The sequence below is a fragment of the Wyeomyia smithii genome, chromosome 3, assembly GCF_029784165.1.
Source record: "Wyeomyia smithii strain HCP4-BCI-WySm-NY-G18 chromosome 3, ASM2978416v1, whole genome shotgun sequence".
NCBI lineage: Eukaryota > Metazoa > Arthropoda > Insecta > Diptera > Culicidae > Wyeomyia > Wyeomyia smithii.
In genome coordinates, this window is record NC_073696.1 from 138,217,498 (window position 1) to 138,230,570 (window position 13,073).

A 13,073-nucleotide genomic window follows, 5' to 3' on the forward strand; every position below is an offset into this window, starting at 1 on the left:
ATTAACTAAATCTACCTAGTCAGCACAACCAATATCGTTCGATGGGTCCTCCACGTTGGTACTCGTTGGTCGTGTCTACGTTGCCTTCCTGGGTTGTTGCTACGCTGGATTCTTCCTGGCTCATCATTTCTACGGTGCATCGATCGTTGCGTCCGATCGATGGGTCAAGTTGGCGTTGGTCGTCTCGATGTAGTTACCCTGGCTGTTGCTACGCTGGTTTCTCCTGGCTCATCAATTCCCTGGCGCATCGGTTGCTGTGGTCGATCGATGCGGCGTGTTGGCATGGTCGGCTGGGCTCGTCTTTTCATAACGTATACATCCTATTTTACAATGCTTGTGTCAAATTCAATAGAATCTAAAGAAAGCAGAGTTTTCAAATAATCTGCCTTTACAAAATTATCAAGTAAAGTTTTGACAAGTCTACTTGTTTCTAATTGTAATTTGTAGATTTGTGGTGTTTCGATTGGAATAGTCTGTTAAGCTGATTGATTTTAGGAAGTATGAAATTCAGAAAACTCAAATACAGTTCAGTAATTGGATCGGAAAGTATTTCAGAGATTTGCTTCGTTTTTACCACTATCTTGGTTTCCACATCAGCGTCCTGAAAGCTGAAATATATTTTTAGTGCCTCATATCGCTCAAGTATTCGCTTTACTACTTCTTCTAGAGACAACCATCGTGTGGCCGCTGGATGAAGCATTTTCACAGGTTTCAGGTCCATGATCGTTTGGAGCTCTTCAAATTTAGCGGTTCTAAGTGGACTGGTACTGAGAAATGTGTAAATTGCTCTGCATAATGACTCTATCTCGATTGGTATATTCTTGCAGGAATATGAAGCGCATAATGCAATTGAATGGCAGATGCATTTTAGAATGAAAATATTCGGACATTCAGTTTTAAGGCGACTTGCAACTGAATTGTTGCCACCTAGCATCACATTGGCTCCGTCTGCTCCAAACCCAACCAAATTTTTTTTGAAAGGTATTTCATCCTGCTCTAGTTTTTGTACGATTACGTTGAATATAGTGGCAGCGCTTCTGCGAGTTTGCATGAATGATAAAAATAACCTCGTACTAGCGGGGCATCACAATTCCATACATATGTTCTTGCTATAATAACTAATGTCTTGCGAGTCGCTATATCTGTTGATTCATCGATTATAAGGCTGAAATAGCTGTTTCTGATCAGATTTTTAATTTCATCGTGAGCTGTTTCACCTAATACATTTCTTATAATAGCCGAAACTTTTGTTCGTCCAAGAGTTAGTTGGGTCGCTGTTTTAGAATCACTGAAAATCTTCTTTGAGAGTTTGACAAATTCTTCAATCGTTTTTGGAGCTGTGTTGGTTTCAGCTGCCCAAGAACAGATTTGTATTTCTGCATCTCTAGTACTAGACGTGTTAACAAATTTGTTCATTGATGAAGGAATGTTTAACGTTTTTTTCAGGTTTACGTGGCTTTTCCTTTCACTATGTTTTTTTTAAATCGGGAAACCCTCCGCTACAGCTAATATTTTTTCCACAGATGGTACAATAAGCAAACTGGTCTCCTTTGACGCTCTTCGAAAGCCACTTTAGCTTTGTCTCCCAACACGAGGTGTACCTCTGGACAGCTCTTTGGTATTGCTTTCTAGCTCGCAGTGAAGACTCTATATAATGAAATAATATACTTTATTTATCATATCGTTACGCCGTTCAATCATTCTAAAATGTTCGAAATGTTGAACCTCTAGATATTCAATAACCCAATGTTTCAATGCATGTGAGGGTTGATTAGGGCGGAGGCTGAAGATACTCGGGGAAACTAAAACAATATTTTAAATTACCTTTTCTTTTCTTTTTGCTGACTTCAGTGTCAGTATCATATTCCATGTTGGATTCGTTATCTGATGAAGAGTTGGCATATCCTCGTTTTTCGTTCTCCGGAAGCTTATTAGAAGAATGGTTATTTTCATCTATTCCATCGGCAGAAAGCTGTCGGTTGTCTAAAATGTTTTGTATTTTACTATATTTTTGCGTTTCACAATTGACTATTAAAAACTTACCTTTGTTACAATCGTTTGAAGGCCTTCTTCTAAAATATTCAGAAATCGATTGTTTAGTATCGAGTTTTTTAATTTTTAATGACATTGTGTGCAAATGCATTTGCATCAACGCGCGTTCATAAATTGGAAAAACTCTTCACTCTAATGCTGTTTGTTCCATGTTCGCCATATTTTGATTCATTCGCATGCTATTTCACTCACACTCTAATGGTATAGACAGGGGAATGGCAACATGCTATCTCTTTCTATGTTGAATGAGTGAAGAGTCTTCCCGACTAAAGTGAAAAGTATATGGAAGTTTTGCTGGGCGCCTACCTCGGGGCTTTATTTTTAAATAAAGCCCCGATATGGTGGCTACTGTCAAACGTGTAGAGTTTAGATAGGGCTGCCATCTCCTTGGGTATAGATAAGGTTGAACATTTTGTCAAGATTTCACTCTCGTAGTTCACTTTTTCCAGCAACGGCTACAGTGACTCTCGTTTTTTCTGTTCGTTTTTTTTTGTGTATACTGGAAAAACGATTATGTATTTATAATATCAGATATCTGTATAATATCTGTATTACACTAAATGTCTGTATAAAATCTGTAGGCTTATGCGTGTCTGTATCGCAACACAGAAAGTCTGTATAATACAGATTTGTCTGTATATCTGGCATCTCTGATTGCACGTAAAAGTTCGAATTGAGCAGGTTAAACTGTTGCAATAACCGTCAATTCAAAACATCGAATAAATTATGCCACTTTATACCACTGTCGCAGTGGCATAAACGTACACGACAAATATATATTGCAGAGGGCAAAGAAAATTCATTCGTGATTTTTCAGTCCTCTTTGTGTGCACTTTCTGTTTGATTATATACCTGAAGTTGACCTTCCGTTCTGTGCTTTAACTTTGTCCGTTATGTATAATAATGTGAAATCAGGCTTTGACAAGAAAAATGTTTCTATGACTGTTTGAACTCACCCACTTTTCTCAGAGATGGATGGACCGATTTTCACAAAATAAGTTGCAATAGAAAGGTCTAATTGCCTGATAAAACCCTATTGAATTTTATTATAATCGGACTGTAATTTTGTCTGCTATGTATCAAAATGTAAAAGTTATGAAACTCCATTATCTCAGAAACTACCGAACCGATTTGAACAAAATAGGAACCAAATGGCTGTCTTTAAAACCCCTAAATAACGAATTTTATGATGATTGAACATGTAGTTCGAAGGTTATGAAAAGAAACGTGTTCAGAAAACTTTATCAAATTCACTCGTTTTGCCAAAGATGGCATCACTGAATTCAACAATCTTAGTTTTAAATTGAAGGTTTAGTTGCTTTATTGGTACCCATATAAGTTGATTATAACACTGGTTGACAAAATCGAAAAAAATGCTGCTCTAAAGCTCATAATAGTTGCCCTAGAAGAAAAAAAACTCACAGAAAAAACTCTAATTTTTCATTTTTTCTTAGTTCGACCTTCGGGGCAACACTTGTGTTGACCAGTGTAATCGGACTTTTATTTTATACATTGTGTGTTAAATTGTAAAAATATTGAAAATCTCTTCTTTCAAAGATTACACGACTTATTTAAAGAAAACAGGTGTCACAAATTCGGATTTCAAAATGAAGTATGAAGTTGATTCCTGGTCTCTGAGCATCATCCCGGGTACTGAAAAACTCACATTGGGTAAAGTTTGTCCCTTTTTGACTGGTAGAAACCGGAAGCTACTGTCTAGAAATTTAAAATGGCGTCTGAAGATGATTTCTGGCCTCAGGGTATCATACCGCTAAACCAAATCGTATTGGATGATATTTGTCACTTTAGGTGGTTGATCGGAAACTGTTGCCATCTTCGCTATAGAAATACCCAGATTAGGCAGTTCGGCAATTTTATGATGGATTTTATGATTTTATGATTATCAGGCAACCAGAAGTGGTCATCTGGATGGAAAAATGGGTTCTAGGTCGGATTCTGGCGACTGGCTATAATCCACGTTTTAAGAACCCATATTGATTGGTATTTGGCCATTCATTGGATGCCTCTCAGAAACGATCAGTAATATCAACTGCGTGAAAGAATTTCAATTTCACTGATAAGATCATTCAAATTAATGTATAAGGAACAACATTTAATTATACATTATTTGAAATCTACTGACTAACGTTGACTTAAAGAATCTGAATATTTATAGGCAGTATATGAGTACAAATCGATTATACCACAATCAAAAACAAAATCGCATCATATAGTTGGAAGAATTTAATGTTATTTGCATGTATATGTGTTAATTTATATTCATATCGTCGGTTTCGTGCAACACTGGCACAACTCAAAAAACATAGTTTCGAGAAAAACGCGTTTGAAAATTTGCGTCGAAAATTTATTTTTCGATTTTCAAGAAATCTTCGAAGCTTAAGATTACCAAGCCTTATTTAACACCTTTGGGTCTATCATGGACATATTACGTGCTCACGTTGTCCAAGTTAAAACCTTATTTTTACTAACTTTATGGAGAAATTTCGATTTGTGCAGCAAAGGCACTTCTACTCATAACTCTGGAATTTTTGTGATTTTCGAAATGGGATTTCGTGTGATGACACTTAACAGTATTTGGCATCGTTTGCCATCAAAAACTCAAAAATGCAAGATTTTGAGTTGTGCACGAAGCCGATGATATGTTAAATTTTTAATGTTCGGTATAGTTGTGCTGTTGGCTACCAAAAATTTGTTGTTTAGAATGAATAACAAATCCAGCAGAAATAATCAAGGTGTATTTTTTAAGTGTTGGAGTAAACCTATTTTAACAAATTATAAGTTCGAAGGAGAAAGGCTGGGTCTCACCGCTAGGTGGATTAATTTGGGTTTTTTTTTTATTCTTGCGTTTTGATTTTGTTTGCTGCGTTCTTGTATTAACACGCCGGATGTTTGATGCGGTGTTTGCCCCTCTTCTATTCACACGTCACTTGTTTCTTATACACTATAATCCCTGCAATATTCTCCTTCTCTACTCTCATTATATATTTCAATACTTCGATTAATAATATATATTTTTGGTTCAAATTAGTATATAATTGTGCATGCATATATTTTATGAATGTATTTTATTACCAGTATTTCTTAAGGACGGTATGATGTTATTATTATTAACGATGATAAATAATACACAAATCATTAACAAAAGTGGATGTATTTATTCATATAGTATGTCTGCTATTTTTTTTTTTTTGTTTTATTAATACCTTACTTCAAAACACCATAAACATAATCATCGTCGTACCGTGCTGGCTTTCGAATGCCTTCTCGATGACGTAATGTTCGTTCAATACAATTATAATCGTTGTCTCGAATGGGCTGCTCTAATATTTGCGGTAAGGAAGCCTGGTTTTCTCCAAAATCAATTTCGCAATGTCGTAGCTTTTCCGTAATATCGTGACTATCAAGGTTGACCGTAATTCCTCTTTCATCTGCAAAAGGTGCTTTTTTGACGTCTTGGACGTTGCGCGAGTATTGGATTCCGTTTCCACTCATAACGACAACCTTGGCCCCGTGCCTCGCCACGCTCAGCCGAAACATTTAATCTGTCTTAGTTTATGGGTTTGTGTATAATAGTACACTGTCTCCCACTCGAATGTCACTGTACTTGGCACCCCGTGATTCATCTGCATACGTTTTGCTATAATGCTTTGCTTCCTTATCTTTTTCTCTTATATTTATTCGGTCCAACTCTTTGTCATTTTTCTCCGTCCAGAGGCTGGGAAACGTTCCTCGAAATTTCCACCCTACCATTAACTCGAACGGTGTCACGGTCAATCTGGAGTCGGGTACAAGGGTGTTGTGCCTATGCACATACTGCTGTAGTGCAATTCGCCAGTTCACTCCATCTATTTTAGAAGCGGCCAGGGCTTTTATGATTCCCTGGTTTTGACGTTCCACCGCCCCATTTGATCGCGGACTCAATGGTATGGATTTTCGCACCCGAACGCCTTTGACCTCCCAAAACTCAGAGAAACTAGCACTCTGGAAAGGCGGTCCGTTTTCACTCTGAATTATTCTAGGGCAGCCCCAGAGTTTGAAAATGTCGCACAAAATCGCGTTTGTACTGACTGCGTCTGTTTGTCTGATTTCGGTGACTGAAAGAAAGCGGGAGTACGTATCTACTACTATTAAGAACTCTCCCGAGCCGAATCCTGGTACACATAGAAAGTCTATCTGCAGGATTTCCCATGGCTTCTCCGGCAGTTCCCGCGAACACAGCAGAACAGGTGGATTTTTTCTTGATAGCATGGTGCAGGTACGCAGTTCTTTACAAACAGTTCAGCATCTTTGAAAATACGAGGCCACTAAAAAAATTCACGCATGATTCTTTTCATCGAAACTTCACCCACATGTCTTCCGTGAGCAGAAAGTAATGCTTTCTCACGTAGCGATTTGGGTAAGACGATCTTGTCATCTTTAAACACCATCGATCCAAGTTTATGAAGACTCTTTTTCTGACATTCGTATTTACTTAATCTTGGGAGCCAAACTCTATATCTCTTCATCTTGTTCTGCATGAGTTTCAATTTCGCTTAAGGTCAAATCCATGCAGCCTGCATCAAGAGTGAATAGTAAATGGTTAATGTTCTCTTCCTCGAAAGGTTCAGCGTTATGCGAACATTTAATTAATCTTGAAAGAGAGTCAGCAATTCTTTTCCTGTAACTCTTCTCACCACAAAGTCGTATGGCTGCAGACGAAGCGCCCATGCTTCGTCGCGAGAGACCGCGCGTTTTCCCATATGATGACCTGAGCCGAATATGAATTCGTTTGCTGCAGCTTCCGTTCGGACCCCAAACGACTGCCAGGGCTTCTCTATGAGTTTGCGGATACCTCTGCTCTGATGCGGTTAGCGCTTTCGATGCACATGCTATTATTCTTAGTATCTCTTGGGCATTGAACTGTACAAGGATTGCTCCCAAACCTGTTGCTGAAGCATCAACGAACAGTTCTTTCGGGCTGTAATAACCCAGGGTTCTAATCGAATTGATAGCGTTATCCTGTAGATCCCGGAACTCAGCCTCCTCATTTTCTGTCCAGTAAAAATTTTCGAAACTGGCTTACGCACGAAGGAACTTTGTCCTAGAAGCTCGATTTATCAAAAACGGTCTATGAAGGTTACCAACCCCAAGAAACTTTTCACATCAGAGCAATTAGATGGTTGACGGAAATTTTTAATTGCATTCAGTTTATCATCTTTTCTTTCGTATATACGTTCACCAGACAAATAAATGAAAGAAAACATTGTTATGAATGTTTATTAACAGTACCATTCTGGTAACAATACTTAACTATGTTTTCAGTCTTTTGACTTTGAAAGTAAAATACGAAAAAAAAAATCAATTAGAGTCACTTCTCGGTAATGTCACTTACATCTTCGGATATAACAGCTTTTTCTGTTTCTTCTCCCTAAGCTGCTAACATTGCAAATATCTCCGGTACCAGTGGCTTCTGATCCTCTATCATTCGGCTATTTGTAGATCTCACGAACGACCTGCAAGCGAGCTGTGACCCAAACGTCAACAATTCCGACAAACCATGTTCACTGCCTTGCAGTCCTCCGCCTTATGGAACAGACCGTTGCATCTAAAACAGCGACTTGCAGTAGTCTCCGGCCTGTCTCTCCAAACTGTCCACGGAGTCCTTGCAAATCGCGACCTGAAATCTCCTCTACGATTGTTTGAAAGAGTTTCATATCTTCCGCCATCGAATAATCGTTGGATATTTTTCTCCCTGGTAGGTACCGCGGTGACACGAGAATACTCTTCGTTTAGTCGTATAGCTTCGATTTCTCGGACTTTGTCAACAAGCTCTGCAAAAGAGCCTTTGCGGCTAGCATTAAGTGCCATCGTGCGAGCTTCGCGACATCTCGAATGTTCTGCTACACAGGTGCTACATTTCCTCAAGTTCCTTACTATCGCTAAACTCGCACAAACGCGCTATTGCTCCTACTCGCATGAGAAACGCAAGGTCCGTTTCCTCAGGTTTCTAGTTCATAAGGTTTAGCTTCCGACGCTGGAGCATTACGTCCGAGCCTGATCTGAAATATGTTTTTAAGCGCCATAAAGCATTTGAAAAGGGATGAGTATCCTGATTCGGTGCGTCTGGAGTCGACTTTATATTCCTGAATATGTCCAGGAGCCGTTGGCCTGCTTTAACTATAAACACAGTAAACTGAGTGGCTTCATCAACGACTGCCGCTAATTTCATTGTATCTATCAATAAAGCTTTCCATATTTCAAAATCGTGTCTACCGATTATATCAGCGACGCAGGACGGCTTGCATTCTGGAACGGTAATCGCGGAAACAGACATCTGATTCACCGACGACATGAATCGTGTCATTTCTGCACTACCCTTGGTACCTTGCCACTGTGTACTGGTTGGGCCAACATCGTCTATGAAATCTACACCATTTATCTCGCTGCTTATGCTTCTTGGTGTGTTCAAACTTGTTTGAAGCGATAAAATTGTTTCACGTGCTTTACTCAATTCAATATTCAGTTTACGTTGCTAGACTTTAACTCAGCGAGCTCTTTTAAGACCGTATCCAATTTTTCGTTTTTTTTTCTTACATTTTCTGTAACATTAAAAAATATCAAACGTTAAAAATGTCGATCTGGTACAATTCCATAAACAATTGAGTTTTGTTCATTTTTTTTTCAATAACACTGTACGCCATTTTTTTCCACACATCGCTCATGGTTTTTTTAAGAAACACGGTTGCAGCATTTTTTCTTCTTTTTTTATATCGCGCATACTTTTTTTCAGTAATTCAGTAGCCTGCTAACCCTTTTTTTAGCTAAATGAATTCTACATCTTCTCATATTCCCTTTACAATTTTTTTTTGTATGGCAATTAAATTTTGTTCACTGTAGTACTATCAACGGGGCCATTTTGTTGGCGTGCTTTCCTGCTGCGTGTTTACGGGGCATATTTTCCTCCCATTAATCATAATCAACAACGCGTAATTTATTTACACAGTCATAATTTTGAACAAATACTAACATTACCATATTATATCTATAAGGCTCTATGCATTCTCCCCTGAAAACTGTTTTTCTGAATCATGTTTTTACAATATTCCGATTTCTATAAAATCCTAACAAATAAATTCGAAAAGAATTTAAAAACTTTACGGAATGTTCTGATACTAAGTTTATTATTTTGGCTAGGAATAGCTCAAACATTATCCAAGTCTCTAATCAAGCAACACGTGCAAAAAGACCCACATACCAAACATGAATGAATTGAAGTCGGTTATTTCGATTAAAAATAATTTGAAGAGTGTATTCGTTTCACAAATAAATGGGTATCCATTCATTGTGATAACTACCTCAACTGTTAAAGTTGGGTGATAAACAATTATTTCCGTCATTATAAGATAATCTAGTAATAAAAATGTTGGTGCCTATACAGTCAGTGTTTTCAACGTAGGGTATACGTACCTTGTAAAAAAAACCGCTGATTCGAAAATCCGCGTAGAGACTCGTAGTAAAAAAAGCGTGAAAAAAACCTTTTGAAAAAACTTGATTATATTTCAGAATCAGCTAAATCAATAGTATCAGTAAAAGTTCAATTTATTTTTATTTTAATGAGATATTTATTTTGTAATGTTGTGTTCAAAACCACAGCCGCAAATTTGACGTAGAACTGCATAAAGCTGTCTGTAACATGCACCATCTTGGATTTGGCGCCTGGTATTCGGTATTCGGTATTGCGAAAACCGGATATCACCATCTTGGGTTTTAAAATGGCATCTGGATTTGATTTCCAATCTCTGGGTATCATATTGATTCCGGAATGATCATCTTTGGCTGTTTTCCAGCATCCTAACGTTGTAATTTCAGATTTAAAAATAGCATCTGTAGTCAATTTTTAGCTTCTGTGCAACACCTATGTTGGGTGGTATTGGGTAGTTTCCAGTAGCCGGATATCGACATCTTGACTTGCAAAAAGACGTCTGGATTTGTTCTCCGGTCTCCGGGCATCATCTTGACTACGAAATAAATATTTTTGGCCTTTTACCCACAATCGGAAGTTTATTTATCCCTTGCTATTCATATTACAAGGAATAGCAAATTACAAATGTCGGTGTTTAGTTTTACCAGTCATTTCTTTTTCCTTTGGGCACACGCTGTAATATTTGGGTATCCATCCGGACTCGAACCTTGGACTCTTAGATTGTCAAGCATCATTCTTTCCTCTCCTCCGTGGTCTCGCTGTCGGAAACCTCTGAGTTTTGGTAATAGATTTTAGTTTCATCGTATAAATGATCAAAAGACTTCGTAAAGCATGAATCTGAATAGATCTCGTATTGCGAGTTAGTTTCTAAATTTCTGCGGGAACGTTCGTTGTTTACATTTCGGTTGAATTGTCATGGCCGTTCGGTGAGCTGTGTCATTTGTTTAAACAAAATTGAGTGATTTTACCGGCTTCAACAACAATTAAAGGCAAGTTTCCAACAAAGATATTATGCTAAGTGGTGTATCATTGATCCGAGTTGTCCGCAGATGTTTTCGGTGGCTAGTTTTTTGAAGAGCAGCAGCGGCGGGAAGTGACTAAATTTATACATATGTGATACGCTGTAATGTGGATTTACTGCGAGTTTAACCAAGCATTAGAAAAGTTAATTGGTTTTTGAATCCGGGTTTATTACCTATTAGTCGCAAAGATATACGTTATATGCGATGAAACATTCACATTGGTCATACAAGCTAATGATCTATCATAATATCTTGTACGATGTAAGCGGTGCAAACATTAGCGGCCTCTAGTAATCATAAATTCAGTCGTTTACGGTGTTACAAAATGATGCCTTTTGCGACTAAACATGAGACTTTTGGTTTTCGCGTATATTCATCACTTTGTGGAATTAATAAAAGTTTGAATATACATTATATGAGTTTATCTGTATTGCTGTGTGAGTATGTTACACTCATCGCAAGAAGTCGCAACACAAAACCATATGCGATCAGTGCGTCTTGAACTGTCCTACAGATCAGACGTTTTTTCGGTTGCTTGTGGACTGGTCTTTGACTGCCTATAGCTTCAAAGTTTGTGTTTTGTCAGTGTGTCTTTTAAAGACTACCTGAAAGTTATTTCCCATCAATCTTTCTCAAGACTACCTACTTTTGAATTTAACATTTGTTTTAACTTTTTTCGTATCACCTGAAATGGCTGGACGGAAAAAGAAACCTCGCATCGCTGCGGGGAGGAAAAGAGAGGCATCTCTTTCTGACACATCGAGTGTCTGTAGTGACAATCCTTTTGATATTTTGCCTGAGCAAGAAGCTGGTGAAATGGAAGTTATTAATAATGAAACTATACAAAATATAAAATCTTTAAAAAAGGAGAAAGTTCCACCTATTGTGGTAACTATTTCTTCTGAATTTAATATATTCAAAAAGGAACTTTCAACGTTTGTTTCTGACGTTAAAGTTACCTATCAGATTGGCCGTAGAGGTGAATGCCGCTTATTAGCCGACTCAGTAAAGGGTCGTGATCGTCTTGTTCAGTATTTAACTGACAAGATGTACAATTTTTTTACATACGACACCAAGAACGCCAAGCCGTTCAAGGTTGTCTTGAAAGGTCTCACCAACGATCAAACCGTTGATGAGATCAAACTTACTTTGACAGAATTACTTGGCATAGCCCCTACCCAAGTAATTCTAATGAAACAAAAATCACGAGGCGAAAACAGTCAGAGAACTGGAATTTCCCTTGTTAATTATTTAATTCATTTTAACCGCAAGGAGGTTAACAACTTAAAATTTTTTGAAAAGGCACATGCTTTGTATGATGTGCGTGTAAAGTGGGAAATTTATAGGAAGTATGGCGGAGGTGAAAAGCATATCACCCAATGCCGTACCTGCCAACGTTATGGCCATGGTTCCAAATTCTGTAACATGGACCAAAAATGTCTTAATTGTGGAGACTATTCTCACAAAAAGGACACATGTCCTGTGAAAGAGAGTAAAAATTTTCGCTGTGCGAATTGTAACGGCAACCATATGTCAAATTTTTATCAATGCCCAGTCCGTTAAGCAATTGTTAAGGCAAGGCAAGGTAAACAAAATTCAAAACAAAATTCTCCAAGCGTACCAGTGACGCATAGTTTACCTACTCCTTTGCATACCCGTTTAACATATGCACAGGTTACAGGTAGTTCGAACATTCTTCCGCCTAATGTTGGTAGTTCGAAAATGACCGCTAATATGGGTAAGCAAAACACGCTAGAAAATAATTGTACACCTATTACCCCAGCTAATATTGCTACCGAAAATATTTTTTCTAATGTCAACTGCCTGGGGCCTATTATGCCAGGTAAACTTTCTTTTTTGCAACAGGCAATGTTCGATCTTATGAACGCCATGTTGCAGGCAAAATCAATGTTTGAAGCCATTCAAATAGGCACAAATTTTACTATTAAAATTGTTTCTAATTTAAAATTTAGCAATGACTTTAAATAAAACAATTAAAATATTAAATTGGAATGCTCGCTCATTGAAGGCCAATGAGAATGAGCTTTTTAATTTTTTAACAGTAAATAATGTGCATATTGCAATTATTACTGAAACATTTTTGAAACCTAACATAAAATTAAAATATGATCCCAATTACGTGGTTCATAGATATGATAGGATTCAGGGTTCCGGCGGTGGAGTTGCAATTGTTATTCATCGCCGAATCAAACATCGTGCTCTTCCCCATCTTGAGACGAAAGTTATTGAAACTTTGGGAATTGAAGTTCAAACTGAACTTGGGATTTTATTCATTGCCGCAGCATATTTACCATTTCAATGCACACGCGAGCTCAAAAATTATTTCAAAGGTGATTTACAAAAACACACCAGAAATCGTTCGAAATTTTTTATAATCGGCGATTTTAACGCTAAACATCGTTCATGGAATAGTTCTCAAAGTAATTCCAATGGCAAAATTTTATTCAACGATTGTTCTTCAGGATACTATTCTATTTTGTCTCCGAATAGTCCTA

At 37.7% G+C, this 13,073-nt stretch overlaps 1 protein-coding gene and 1 long non-coding RNA gene across 2 annotated transcripts; both read right to left on the reverse strand.

Moving 5' to 3' along the window:
- Positions 1-231: 231 nt before the first annotated feature.
- Positions 232-2,647, reverse strand: LOC129730850 (uncharacterized). Its single transcript, XR_008728931.1, has 3 exons — positions 2,044-2,647; positions 1,825-1,983; positions 232-1,647 (listed from the first exon to the last, which is right to left on the reverse strand). It is a non-coding gene; the product is annotated as an uncharacterized LOC129730850 (long non-coding RNA).
- A 2,978-nt stretch (positions 2,648-5,625) lies between these two features.
- LOC129728599 (uncharacterized) lies at positions 5,626-6,321 on the reverse strand. The gene has a single exon (XM_055687047.1). It carries the CDS (start codon positions 6,319-6,321, stop codon positions 5,626-5,628), a length of 696 nt encoding a protein of 231 aa, XP_055543022.1.
- Positions 6,322-13,073: the final 6,752 nt, after the last annotated feature.

Excerpts from the sequence above, each read along its gene's own strand:
- LOC129728599 (XM_055687047.1), bottom strand. The coding sequence starts at position 6,321 with ATGCTATCAAGAAAAAATCCACCTGTTCTGCTGTGTTCGCGGGAACTG.